The sequence below is a fragment of the Corythoichthys intestinalis genome, chromosome 10 (assembly GCF_030265065.1).
Source record: "Corythoichthys intestinalis isolate RoL2023-P3 chromosome 10, ASM3026506v1, whole genome shotgun sequence".
Taxonomy (NCBI): domain Eukaryota; kingdom Metazoa; phylum Chordata; class Actinopteri; order Syngnathiformes; family Syngnathidae; genus Corythoichthys; species Corythoichthys intestinalis.
The window spans coordinates 37,713,448-37,727,734 of NC_080404.1; the positions used below are offsets into that span (position 1 = coordinate 37,713,448).

General features: G+C 40.1%; 1 protein-coding gene across 5 annotated transcripts in view; it reads right to left on the bottom strand.

The window, feature by feature from the left end:
• LOC130922843 (girdin) overlaps nt 1–14,287 on the bottom strand; it is a 96,945-nt gene that overhangs the window by 7,244 nt on the left and 75,414 nt on the right. For 4 of the 5 annotated variants that reach the window (XM_057848021.1, XM_057848017.1, XM_057848016.1 and 1 more), the window contains 4 exons: nt 12,260–12,499; nt 11,114–11,167; nt 10,637–10,726; nt 3,125–3,399 (listed from right to left, as the gene is read on the bottom strand). In XM_057848021.1, the coding sequence (XP_057704004.1) occupies nt 3,125–3,399; nt 10,637–10,726; nt 11,114–11,167; nt 12,260–12,499 (659 nt within the window). The remainder of the gene's footprint in view (nt 1–3,124; nt 3,400–10,636; nt 10,727–11,113; nt 11,168–12,259; nt 12,500–14,287) is intronic. The other variant, XM_057848019.1, reaches the window with a different exon arrangement.

Sequence of the window (14,287 nt, forward strand, 5' to 3'; positions counted from 1 at the left end):
TACACCTTAAAACAACATAACTTCAATTTTAACCAGCTTTAGATAATAATTGGCTGCGACTGTGACATACTTTAATTGGGAGGGGGCAACAGTGAATAGAAATCAAAACTGTCATCAACACTTTCTGGCTGTGACTCAGTCAGTCTGCCTCTTTTCTTCCTTCAACCTCTGCATCAAAACTTCCTTCCTCAACTTGTTCATCTGAGAACAAACCACATCAGATGGTCACTGAGCCACCAACAGCACAGTTTTCTTAAAACTATTATTTCATTATTATCCATACTTAACAACTCTAGCACCTAATGATTAATAAAGCAATGACATAAAAATCTTATAGAAAAATAACATTGTAATTGTGTTTATAATTGGATTTAATACCCGACTATCCTTGCAAACTTGTTCTTACCAGGTCTGCTATTCACCCAGCTGATGAGGTATCCACTGCCTTTAGCAGCCTCATCTAACTCCTCAATCTCCCTTCCCTACGACGCATGTCAATGTAATGAAATATAAATATTAAAAAAAAAAAACAGACTCCCCAGTGGCTTTTAGTTTTAAAGCTTTCTTAGTTTCTTTCTCACTCAATAACGATGGAGTTAGATTTGTGTTTTTATTATTCAATCAAAAAACAAAGTTACTTCTATCAAAAACAAAGTTGCTTCAATCAAAATACAGTATATACTTTTAATCCCAAAAAGTAGCTTCAATAAAAAAATAAAAAAAAAGTTTTTGATTGCAATAATAAATTTGAGACAAAAAAAAGCATTTGAAAAAAATTTTTCCATTTAAGTAATGTTTTGCGTTTGGGCCACATTTTGGCTAGGACATTTGTGTCTTTATTATTCAATCAAATAAGTTGCTTCAAACAAAAAAATATATATAAAAAGAAAAACTTTGCACATGTGCCAATCACCGTTTACCAAAGCCTGAGAGGGTTTGAGTAGACTCACTATGAAGCTTTTAATAAAGCCAAGCATTTTCTAACTACTTTATTCTTGTTTTAAAATAATTCGGTGGGGCAGTAACATGTTTAAAACTTATCATAATTCTTACATTTTGAAGTGCTTGAAAACCATTTATAAATGATACTTTGGTGAAAAAAGTGAAAAAACATGTCTTATATATATTTATCTTTTTTCCAATGTAAAATCTGAATAAATGCATTGAACACGCACAAAAAAATGTGGGGGGTTGGGGCGCTACTTCGCGGTTTTCACTTATTGCGGCGGGTTCTGGTCCCCATTAACCGCGAAAAACGAGGGATCCCTGTATTTCTGAAAAGCTTTAAGAAGCAGGACTCATTCCCACCACTCGTCGGGCCGCTGTTGTGCCGACACCGGCCGTCAGCTCAAATCCAAGCCGAAAATAACGCGTCTCCGGCGGACGACGGGAGCGATGTGAGGCGCCCCCTCCATCCGAGAGAATGCCGCTTAATTTGACTCAACAGTGTGTTTCTTCGTTTATATTACCGCTAAATACACAAGCTTGACGCCAATTTAACTGGAGCTATTTTTTTTCATGGGAGATTTGGCTAGCTCTGGCAGTGTTCAACGCAAGCTGCAACGAATGGCAGTAACTTTTTTATATCGCAAAACGTGAAAACGATTGAAACCATTACTCACCAAATTCAATCTGCTGGCAAATACAGGCAAGTGTGTATGCTGCGCTCTGGTCTGCCCCGATGTGGATAAGGCCTGCTTTTTGTTTTCGCTGCTTTGCAACGCAACCGAAGGCTCTCCGAACACTCCATGTACACGAGTAAGGAGTGCGCGCGTTTGGAATAATGGAACGCAACTTGGGCCGATGATTGGTTCTCGTCAGCGAAGCATCTAGAAGGATTTGCTGACTGTGTTCTTAAGTGCTCAGTTTACGTACTAAGTTAATCACATGATGATAATAATAATAATTAAATAAAACCTCCCGACCCCCCCCCCCCCTCCCAAAAAGAATTTCTCCTCAGATCTACGCAATTCACGTAGATCGCCCTTTTTGACTTCAAAACGGCGAATTTCGCCGAAAGGTGAGAGATTTTCATGCCTGAATGGGGTAAGCCTTAAAAGCTTGATGAAGCAAGAATCATGGCCACTACTCATCGGGCCAGCCCCAGCCGTCGGCTTGCGCCCAAGCTGAAAATAGCGCACCTCCGGCCGACAACAGTCTCGATGCGAGGCAGCGCCTCTATGATCCAAGAGCCTACTGCCTACTTTGATTCAACACGGGAAACCTCACCCGCGCGGCTGCCGGTTGCCCCCCAGCCTTGCACAAACTGCATGCTCGCCGGCCTGGTGGTTGACTATCGGAGTACCACAGGAGTGCTGGAATGCATTTTTTTGTGTTTCAAAAGTATTTTTGCATTCAAACACATTTTTTGGGGGATTGAAGCGACTTTTCCTGATTGAAAATATCTATTTTGATTGAAGCAACTTTTTTTCTGATTGAATAATAAGACACAAATCTACCAATCTACCTCCATATAGAGACAGATCAGATAACACTTTTCTAAAATTAAATAATTTTTCAAAATTACATAAAAATTAAAAAAAAAATAGTTACTGGTTTTTCTTTTGATTTCCATTACAAATAAATATATTTCCTGTTTTATTATCCTTTGTTTAATTAAAAATAAATAAATAAATAAAGAGAATACCAATAATACTATTAACACTAACCATTAATAGGCTATTAAGAAATTTTTTTTGAAGTTAACAGTGTCTTTAAACAGTCGCCCGTTAAAATAGCTGTCAATTCATTTGATCGAATTGTGGATTAATCTGGGCGAGCCCTAACGAACATGAAATTGAACGCACGTCTTGTCATAAAAGAACTCATGAAAAAGTCTCAAGGACCTTTCCCTATGAATAAACAATAAGTCGGACATTTTAACTCATTGCCAGCAATTGACAGTGATATACACTACCGTTCAAAAGTTTGGGGTTTAAGCGACCCCAAACTTTTGAACCGTAGTGTAACTGGGAGGTTTCTAGCCAGTGAAGGAAAATTCACAGTTGAAATGGATTGGATGTCTACTATTGACCAATTTAAAAAGAGCCACAATTTTTGACAATAGCACTGAAAGTGAATTCCCCCATTAGACACCCCGACCGTATACGGATTTTGAGCTCACCTCAGCAGGGTCGATTCCCTCATCCAGGAACTGCTGCAGTGAAAGCACCTCGTTGCCCGGGGACGCAGTCTTCTTGATGCATCCAGGAAGGGGGGCGGCGGCGGCCGAGGAATCCAGGGCGCCTCGGGCGGGCCCGGGACTTCGGTGGGACGAGCGAGACGACGGTTGCTGGACGGGGCTGCTGCCGCTGCTTGACCAGGCCTCCTGCTCCAAACTCAAACTGAATTCACCGCTGCTCTCGCTGTGAGGGCGACTGGCGCTGCCGTTCAACGTGCCTGACAGGGACAGAACACATATCACCGATTTGGACTTTGTTGTCATTAAGACCTTGTCTTTGATGATTTGATGTTAGCATATAATTTGTGTGTTACATCCTCATTTAAATGATTGTAACGTGAGATTATGTCACAGTTCTAGAATATGAAAATGAATCATTTTAGGTTATGACATTGTCATCGTACAGTAAAAGGACATTGGTACACTGTAATGACATTTTAGATGGATGGATTACGTGTTTTTACGGTTCACGACATTGCTATATCATTACACTGGGCAAAAATAATAATGAAAGAACAGCAACTTAAGATTTTAAGTAAGCACAGCTCACGTTTTCGTCAATAACTTGAGTATTCCTAGCTCATCTCATCAAGTCTGTTAACTCAATAAGATGATCAAGTTTGCAGACAAAACATGCACTTCTGAGCTGAGGTGGGTATGGTAGCCAAATATTTTACTCAAGTAAGAGTAGCGTTACTTCAAAATAATATAACTCACGTCAAAGTAGTTGTCCAAAAAATGTACTCATTCATTCATTCATTTTCCATGCCGCTATTTTCCTCACGAGGGTCGCGGAGGTGCTGGAGCCTATCCCAGCTAACTACGGGCAGTAGGCATGGTACACCCTGAACTGGTTGCCAGCCAATCGCAGGGCACAAGGAGACGTACAACCATTCGCGCACACACTCATAAGGACAAGTAAAAAAAAGTATTTGGTGAAAAGAATACTCAACTAATGAGTAACATTGTGAGTAACTGCTTATTTTATGGCAGGAATAACTTCAACCAGACGCTTTCTGTAGCTGAAGATCAGTCTGGCACATCGATTAGGACTAATCTTGGCCTATTCTTCTCAACAAAACTGCTGTAGTTCAGTCAGATTCCTTGGATGTCTGGCATGAACAGCTGTCTTTAGGTCATGCCACATCTCAATGGGGTTCAAGTCTGAACTTTGACTTGGTCACTCCAGAATGTTCATTTTTTTCTTCTGAAGTTGATTTACTTGTACGTTTTGGATCATTGTCTTGTTGCAGCATCCATCCTCATTTTATCTTCAACTGTCTGACAGACGGTCTCAGGATTTCAGCAAAACATCCTGATAAACTGTTGAAATCATTCTTCCATTAACGATTGAAAGTTGTCCAGGCCTTGAGGCGGCAAAACAGCCCCAGAACATGATGCTCCCTCCACCATGCTTCATGGTGGGGATGAGGTGTTGTTGATGTTGGTGAGCTGTTCCATTTTTTCTCCACACATGGCGTTGTGTTCAACTCCCAAACAATTCAACTTTGGTTTCATCAATCTACAAAATATTTTGCCAAAACTTCTGTGGCGTGTCCAAGTGCCTTTTTGCGGATATTAAATGAGCAACAATGTTTTTTTTTTTTTTTTTTTTTTTTTTTTTTAGACAGCAGTGGCTTCCTCCGTGGAGTCCTCCCATGAACACCATTCTTGGCCATAGTTTTACATATATTTGATATGTGCACAAAGATATTGGACTGTGCCAGTGATTTCTGTAAGTCATTAGCAGACACTCTAGGGTTCTTTTTAGCCTCTCTGAGTATTCTGCGCTGAACTCTTGGCGTCATCTTTGGTGGACAGCCACTCCTTGTCAGGGAAGCAACTAGAGCTGAAAGGAATACTCGAGCAACTCGAGTAACTCGAGTTTAAAAACTGATCCGAGTAATTTTATTCACCTCGAGTAATCGTTTATTTTGACAGCTCTAAGCATCACGTTTTGCTCGGACTACTTTTATTGTGGGACAACGCGCTGATGTCACGTGCGGAGAGGAAGAAGCAAAAAAAAAAAAAAAAAAAAAAAAAAAAAAAAAACACTGCAGCCGACAACCGCTACAAACGACGCCGACGTTGCTAAATACTAGCCGCACATGCTATGTTAGTTGCAGGTAGCATCTGATGAGTCTCAGAGATCACATGTATGTTGAACTAGATGGACAATGACAGACTAGGCCGCGTCTGGGCAGCGTTAGCAAACAGCCGCCATCTTAAAGCAGTAGAGCGCTAAGCGCTAATAAAGAGCGCTAAGCGCTAATATATAAGATTAACGTTACTGTCACTACTAGCTCACTTTACGTTAGCCCTGCGGAGGGCTAGGTTTCAATTAATTAAGACCACTTTCGATGCGTGGCTAACGTGTTAACGTAACACAGCGTTGTGGAGTGATGAGGGTGTCAAATAAAAACTCAATAATGCTAACTATCAATTTTAGCTCAGTACTCATTGCTGGATAAAACACCAAGTAGCACTAGTCCCTAATGTGCTCCAATACAGCCTGTATCATACATTTATTTTGAACTGTGCAAAAACTCAAAATCCTATCAGGACTTACAGTTTAGACTAACTTAAAACTTATCTAGAACTTAAAAATGGCTTGACACTAATAGAAATTCAATTGAAAAACGTGGGAAAAAATCCTAACTTTTAAGTGATGTGTGTTATCAAGCGTAAAGGCATTTTTAGGTGTGTGTGTGTGTGTGTGTATATGTATATATATATATATAAATATATATTAGGGGTGCAACGGTTCAGTTAGCCCACGGTTCGGTTTGAACCTCGGTTTTGGGATCACGGTTTCGGTTTGGTTTCGGTTTGCTTTTTTTTTTTTTTAAACTGCCTTTATTTTGCTTTTAAAAAATGAAATAAACACTTAAAATGTAAACATTTTCGACTGTTAAAATGCCTCTTAGCTCTTTGGCAAGTGTAGTGACTGACAACTGAAATACACACACAGTAGTAAAAAAGTTACTTGGCAAAGTAACTGGTGATACCTTTCATGTTTTTTTTTTCATTAAAAAAAAAACAAAAAAAAACAAAAAAAAACATAGTAACCTTTGCTATGTTTGGAGGTCATTTAATGTTGTGAATCAACCGTTAAAGTTGATAAAATTGCTCCCGTCTTTGCCTTAGTTCCCTTCCGTCTACTTTCGACATGTGAAAATTTAAAAACTGTTTCATCCTTTAAAGTTAGACTCAAGTCAAGATTTTGCTGATTTAGGAGTATTTTGGTTAAAAAGTTGCTTAGGTTCGCTCGGAAGGTTTACTACAACAGAGCCTTACTGAGAAGTTTACTGCTCTAAAATGGCGGCTGTTTAGTAACGCTACCGAGTGTCATTTCGCTTGTAGTTCTATATGCATGAGTTATCTAGGCGTAGATTGTATGATGTCGGCCACAGTCAGGAAATATTGGAGCCGCCTAGCATCACGTTTGCTACAGCGTCTCAACAAACAATCTTCCCTCTCCGTGTCTGACTTTTCTCGTGTCATTCAAGTATTAACGAACATTGGCTCCTTGCAGAAACGGTGACCAAATCCGAAAGGATGAAAAAAAACAAAAATGCAATGCACGAAAACCGTGCAGATCTTGAACGTAACGGACGGCGTACACATTTAAAAATCAGTGCTCACTTGTACAAATTACGACGAGACCGTACAACTTGACAGGTCTGAATTATAGTGGACCGTCACAGTTAGGTAGTAGCACTCTGTAGCACGGGACGTCCAACTATCAGCGGTCAGGGCGAAACTATGTGCTTTCGCGAAATCATCTTCGATGGCTTTGCGTGCCATTTCATAAAATGTCGGGGATTATGTTGTGGGTGAAATATGTCCACGAGGGAATATAACGCGGGTCAAGCGTTGCAATTAAATTAACGAAGCCCGTATCTTCAACCACGGAATATGGTTGCATGTCTTTTGCAATGCAAATCCCCACTGCGCGGGTTATTTTCTTGTGTTTTTCTGACCTGATATTGTAAGGCTTTTGGAACGCCTCTTCTATAGACCCCGGTGTTTTCACTGGCGTCATCTTCGGCGTTGTCCTGCTCTGAGAAAACGATGTCTGTGGGTGATGCCGGCTGAAGTGCTGACTGCTGAGTCATGTTAGAAGTCTTGCCGTTAGCATAGGGAACAAGCGCTGAGCAATGCTTGCAAATTGTTTTATTTTTTTTCAGTATTTTCTCTCCGTCCGCATTGTAGTCCACGGGGAAACCGAAATGTTGCCACACCGCAGATTTGAAAGAAGCCGGTGCTTCCTCAAAATTCGGTCTCTCCACTCCTCCGCTCGCCTTTGCTTTTTGTTTTCTTTCTTGTTTCACTTTCACCTCGCTCGTAAGCGAGAGAGGGCGTTACTCGGCTCCTATTACACAGGTGCTTGACAGCGATTGGACATTTACTCGCGGGGCGGGAATTTCTCCACAGCTGCGCTTCACAGTCACACACAGGCACACAGAGTTTGACCAATTCATTCCACAAGCGTTCGGAATAAATTACTGTAATTGCAAAACCAAAAAGGCGCGGTTCATAAAGGCGTATTGAACCGTACAGGGCGAACCGTACGGTTCGGTTTTGAACCGCAAACCGTTGCACTGCTTATATATATATATATATATATATATATATATATATATATATATATATATATACACATACTTTTTAAAAATAAGATCTAAAGGTTTTTTGAGTGAAAGCAGTGAATTAGTTTTTTTTTTTTTTTTTAATTCTAGTTACATCTGAGATGCAATTGTTGGCTGTTTTCAACAATATACATCAAAAATAAAGACATTGATTGACTGAAAATGATAAAATGTCTTGTTTTCTCATGTATATCTATAATTGCTCTTCACCTAAAAATATATTTGTTTTATCCGATTACTCGATTAATCGATAGAATTTTCAGTCGATTACTCGATTACTAAAATATTCGATAGCTGCAGCCCTAGAAGCAACAGTGCCAAACTCCATTTGTGGACAACTTCTCTGACTGTCGAGTAATGAACATCCAGACATTTAGAGATGGTTATATATCCTTTCCCAGCTTTATACAAATCAACAATCCTTTGATCGCAGGTGTTCAAACAGCTCTTTTTATCGACCCATGATGCACATCAGACAATGCTTCTCATCAAGACAATTCTTACCAGGTGTGTGTTTTATAGTGGGCAGGGCGGCTTTAAACCACTCATCAGTGATTGGGCACACACCTGACTGAAATTGTTTGGTAAAAATTGGTTTCAATTGTTCTTTAAGTTTCCTTAGCCAGAGGGTTCACTTATTTTTCCCCCTTCTGTCATTGTCTGCATGCTATCCTCATTAAAATGTGAAAACCTATGAATGTTTGGGTGGTTTTAGTTAAAGCAGACAGTGTTTTTACATCTGTGTGATTTTGACAAGATCAGATTACATTTGATAGTGATTTTATGCAGAAACGTGACAAATTCCAAAAGGTTCAGATACAACAAATACAGTGGTATGAAAAAGTATCGCCATATAGTGAGATCATTGTTATCGTGAGCTTTATTTTGCAAATCATATTGTGAGGTACCAAGAGGTTCCCAACCCCAAATTATGATCGTGATTAGGGATGGGAATCGAAATCCGATTCCAATTCGGAACCGGTTCCGAGTGTTTCGAGGCCTCGACATCACAATGACAAAGCCTTAACGATCCCTTTAACGATTCCTAAAGACGCGTATTGCGTCGTGACGTGTCTTGTTGTCCAGACGCATCGAACTAGCATGGCGCCAAGAACCACTCGCTCCAAAGTTTGACTACACTTCACCAGGAAAGTGTGAAAATGAAAGGTTACGACGGGTAAGCACGAGCATTGCAGCCATAAACATAATAATGACAGCACGTAGGTTCAAACGCTCGAAAGTGTGTCTTCACTTCACGAGGAAAAATTACAACAAAGCGACTTGCAGTCATTGCAAGGTGGAGGTAACTGCATCGGGAGGGAATACGACTGCGCTGTCCTCACAGAGAGGCTAAAGCTCAGTTCTGGCTATACAGCTAGCTAAACTCTCAAATGATGATGTAGAAGACGTTGGTATGATTTGCTGACTTTATTCAACCATCACTTGAAGAGTGAAACTAAGAATAGAAATGAAACAAATCAATTTCGTCCCCAATAACAAACAGGTTTGCATCAACGTAAATCAGCGATGATTAGCTGCTAATAACAGTAATAACAAATGGTTAGCATGCGTTCGCTAGCATTAGCACATCGTTCAAACCACTACACAACTGGATTTAAGTTACCGATCGCGAGTGGAGAAACAACAACAACAACACAAAAGATGATACATACAGGCGTTGCCTCTGTAGATATTAACATCAACAAAGAACGTAGGCTCGTAGAAGTGTTTCCCTCTCTCACTAACTCGCTCACTCGCTTGGATGCGGCATTTCTTCGGGTGTAAGCGCGCTCTTCTTCACGTGAGCGCGTTCTTCTTCGCGTGAGGAAGCGCAAGGGCGCCCCCACTTGAGCGTGTAAGCGCCACAAAAACTAAAAGGCATGCATTTCAATGTAATGGTAAATAATACACGTTAACCCAGCAGTCCCCAAACTGCAGCCCGCGGCCCAAATACGGCCCGCTTCCACATTTGGTCCGGCCATTTTGAATTTTTTTTTTTTTCTCAATCGTGTTATTTATTTCCTGGCCTTTTCCTTGAAGAATTCAGAGAGGGTTTTTTGGTTATTTAATTAATAGCGTTTTTATTATTATTATTATATTATATTATTATTTTTATTTTATTTACTTTCATTCCGTGAAGAATCCAGAAAGGGTTATTTGATTGTGGCTTTCTGAAAAACAATAATTTTTTACATTTATGCACTTCTGCAATCGTCACACTTTTTCTGTTACAAACTGACCCCGGCCCCTCATCAGAGAAGGGAAAAAGTTATGTGGCCCTCACAGGAAAAAGTTTGGGGACCCCTGCTTGAACACATATTGCCAAAGGCAGAACAACAACCTATCTGCCAATATATACCAATATTTTTTATTTCTATTACATAAATGTTTCAGTAAAATGTTACACATTCTTGTATATTTGCCACTTATTGCCACAGTTAACATTGAGGCTTTGGGCCTCTTTTGATCTCGTTGTGAGTTTGTAAGGTTGTGACTTCTGATTAAACAAACTCAATGCCAATCAAAACGCTTGTTCTTCTTTTTCCCCAAATTAGAATCGATAAGAGAATCGATAAAGAATCGAATTATTAAGCAATATCGATAATGGAATCGTAATCGTAAAAATCCTATCAATTCCCATCCCTAATCGTGATCATAGAAGATTGTTTCATCATTAAAGATTAAGACATCATTTTTATAGATGAGATAATCATCACAGATTATGATTTGAGGGGTCACTAGATCACTACACAGACATTCAAGGAGAATAAGGAAAGGATGCAGGGTGAAGGAAGGAGCATACCTTTTCCCTCCAGAGGAGAGGTGAGTTGGGAGTTATTGTTACTAATACTACTGGTGGTCCTGTTGCTATGGAGACTGGAGGGTCTGGAGGCTGGGGGTGTGAGAGAACAAAAAGGGAAGAAGACACATATGTAGTAACACACGCAGGAAGTCACATGAAGGCTTGACAGTGCGCAGTTCGACCCCCGCTGCTGCAGCAGATGGCGTGTGCCAGGCGGACGACGGGGAGGAAGTCGAGGCTGCCAATGCGGCAGCGAGAGGAACAATGAAATAACCCACAAGGAAGAAAGACTATTGCTGTCCAATCTATTTGAACTGGGAGGTTGAAATGAATTGGACTACCATCGCCACGGGTAACGGCATCAATCCAGCTTTGCACGCGATTAAAATGGCCGCTTCCGGGATTAATCAAAAAGGCAAGCAGGGAGCCTAAAGATTATCGGGTTTTGACCTGGTTCTGATTTTCAAGTGTTCTTACCTTGACTCTTGGGGTCGTCCAAAGAGCCGGCGACATCCTCACAAGAAGCATTGTCTGTCGAGCAAAAAGATGAGGACATAAAAAACTCTAAACTTTAACCTGCGTTGTTAAATGAGGCTCGCGTTACAGAGGAGTTCCAAAAAAATCCATTATTACATTCATCGCGATTCGACACGAGACGATTCGATTACAATTCATAAAGGCTCAAAAACGATGATTTTCGCTCATAACTTTATGACAGCCTGTCGTAGCGGAACGAAATTCAATATTGCTGCCGCCCGGACACCTTTAACGGACAAACGCACGTTATAATGGATGCTGCCTGTAACTGAGTGAGAGATTTACTCTTTTTCAAAAGACTGGAAAATAAATTTGTGTATGAGACAGGCAGGTACAGAAGCGCGCCGGGTCGTACGCACGTTATTTTTTAGAGCAAGAGGGGAAGAGAGTTCGTTGCTCCTCGTCTTTCAGATGTCCAGCTGTAGTTTGAAGTCATTTCAATTGAAAAATGTCCTGAGTGTGTTGCTAAGATCCGTGTGCGTCAACAAGAGGTGAGTACCAGAACTCTCTTGTACCGTTTAGCCTTTATTGTTGTTTTTTGAGGTGTTAATAATTAGCGCTGAGCGCTAAGCTAATTAGCTAATTCGCTAACGTGTATTTAATATGCAGAACATTTAAAACCATGATTAAGTACAGCGGTAACACTACAAACATGCGAAATAGTACAGAAATCTGTGAAAACAAAGTATATTGGTTCAAAGAAGGCTTATTTCTAAAGACACTTTGTTTCCAGAAAATGTGCAGTTCATTCCACCTGTGTAAATTTTATTGTGTTGTTGAGTGAAGTACTCGCTTTAAAATGGTTAAAGTTTTTGGGCTTTCTTGTAAAAATAAATAAATAAATAAATAAAGCAGCTTAAGGGCAGGTTTTTGTTGTATGGGCATGTTTCCATCGTTCCTGTTGAATTATCAGGATATTTTAAATAAATAATAGACAAAAATTTGTTTGTGTACTATATTAATTAGTAATGTACAATGCATCGATAATCGTGATAACCGTGATCGTCGTCAATACCGTGATCATCGTTCAAGAATCGAATCGTAGCCCCCTGAATCGCCTAAGATGGCACACCCCTATCACGTTACCTTTGACACGGAGCCTCTGTGTGGCCCTCCCATGAGCGACCGAGGGCAGAGTGAGGGCGGCGCAGTCTATGGCGTTGGTGGAGAATGCCAGCTCTTTCATGCGCCGGCCGCCATCCCCTCCGCGCCGCACGCCGCTTATGTCCCCTGCCTCTCCGGCCACGTCCAGGTTCTCCGTGCTGCCCGTCCAGTCAGCGCTCGGACCGCCGGCCACCGTCATGGTTTGCAAGAGGTCGTTCATGGCTGCGCGTGAAAGGAAATGGATTACGTTCTGGAAACTAACATGGCGTTTGTGTCAGTGTCAAAATGCGAATTATGATATGGACCTGATCGAAACACCGCACCACCAAGTAATGGCACATGCAGGCATTCACTTTAATAAGGCATTCAGTTACTTGGCAAAAGAAAATGAGTCAGCAGTACTCTCAGGACACAACATTAAGTATGGTCGTCTTATGAGGTCCAATAAAAAAGATGAATCAAACACTCTGCCTTTAAGAAATAAAATTGTTCTGTCAAATGGAGAATGGTTTCAACGGTTTGTGACATTAAAAATTTTAGTCATAAAGGTCTTTAAATCTAAAGCAGGGGTGGCCTACCCTGGTCCTCGAGAGCTGCAATCCAGCTTGTTTTCGATGTCTCCTTCCTCGAACACACCTGAATCAAATGATCAGGATTGTTATGAGGCAACTGCAGAGCTTGCTGATGAGCTGATCATTTGATTCAGGTGTGTTAAAGGAGGGAGACATGGAAAACAAGCTGGATTGCGGCTCTCGAGGACCAGGGTTGGCCACCCCTGAATTCTAAAGTCTTTTATGAAACATGGTTTATCTCTACCATGAAGTTTATTTGTACTCATTCTATTTTTGAACTACATAAAACAATGAAATAAACATCTCCATATACTCAAAATCTTATTTTATGAATATTGTGTGTGTGTATATATATATATATATATGTTAATGTCAAATTCTCCCACTTAAAAATGTATTTTTAAGGTATATATATATATATATATTGAACAGTATGGCACTTCTTGCTTTTGCACACCAACTTTCATGTTTACTTGAACTTTTCAATTTCATTTTTAGTGTCTACGTGTAAAACTTTTCATACCAAACATCGACGAATCTTAAACTACATCTTCGATTACTGTACAGAAGGGCTGCAACAATTAATCGAAAAATAATCGATGATCAACTTAGTCATTCCAAGTTGAATACAACTGCCACAATTAATCGTTGACTATTTAGATGGTTATTTAGAGACATTGTTGGCCTAATAATTGTCCACATCCTCTTTTGAGCATCTGAAATAGTGAATATTCTTTAAAAATGAATATTTTTTTAACATTTTTTTATTTAAATTATTTTAAAAACAAATTAAAAATGTTTTTAAGTAAATATTCTTATTTTTAATTAATTTTTTTAGCCTCTTTAATCATAATATTTGTTCTCTGATCGACTATTAAAATAAAAGCTTGGTTGTTATTGACAGTGATTGATGTCCATCGTCGTCAGTGGCGGCCAGTGCGTTGAGTGGACTGAGAATAAGCGGTTGATCGTGGTCAGAAGTGCCAATAGCACAAACATGCTGCCTCGTTTCTGTCAGACTGCCCCATGGCAGCTGTGGCTACAAGAGTAGTTTACCAACATCTAATCTGGAGAGAAAGAATAATGCAATATAAAGCGTCTTTGAGACTCCTGAAAAGCGCAATATAAATTTATTGCATCATGATTATTAATAATCCAAATCATGTCTTGGACCTCATCAGTTTGCACGTTTACCTAATGTTGTGTAAAGCGAGTGTCAAGAGCAAAAAAGACAGCACTTTTTTTCTGGCTGCCGTCTTGATTGTCCTTGAAGCGTGAAGGCAAGCAGAAAGCTACAGTACATGTACACGCGCACCAATTAAGCATGTCAACATGTGCAACGGAGATAAATACTCTTAATTCAAGTCAAAAGCTTCATTTCGCGTGGCAGCAAATCACGCACGCTCATACCTAACACCACACGAGTGTTGACACACTC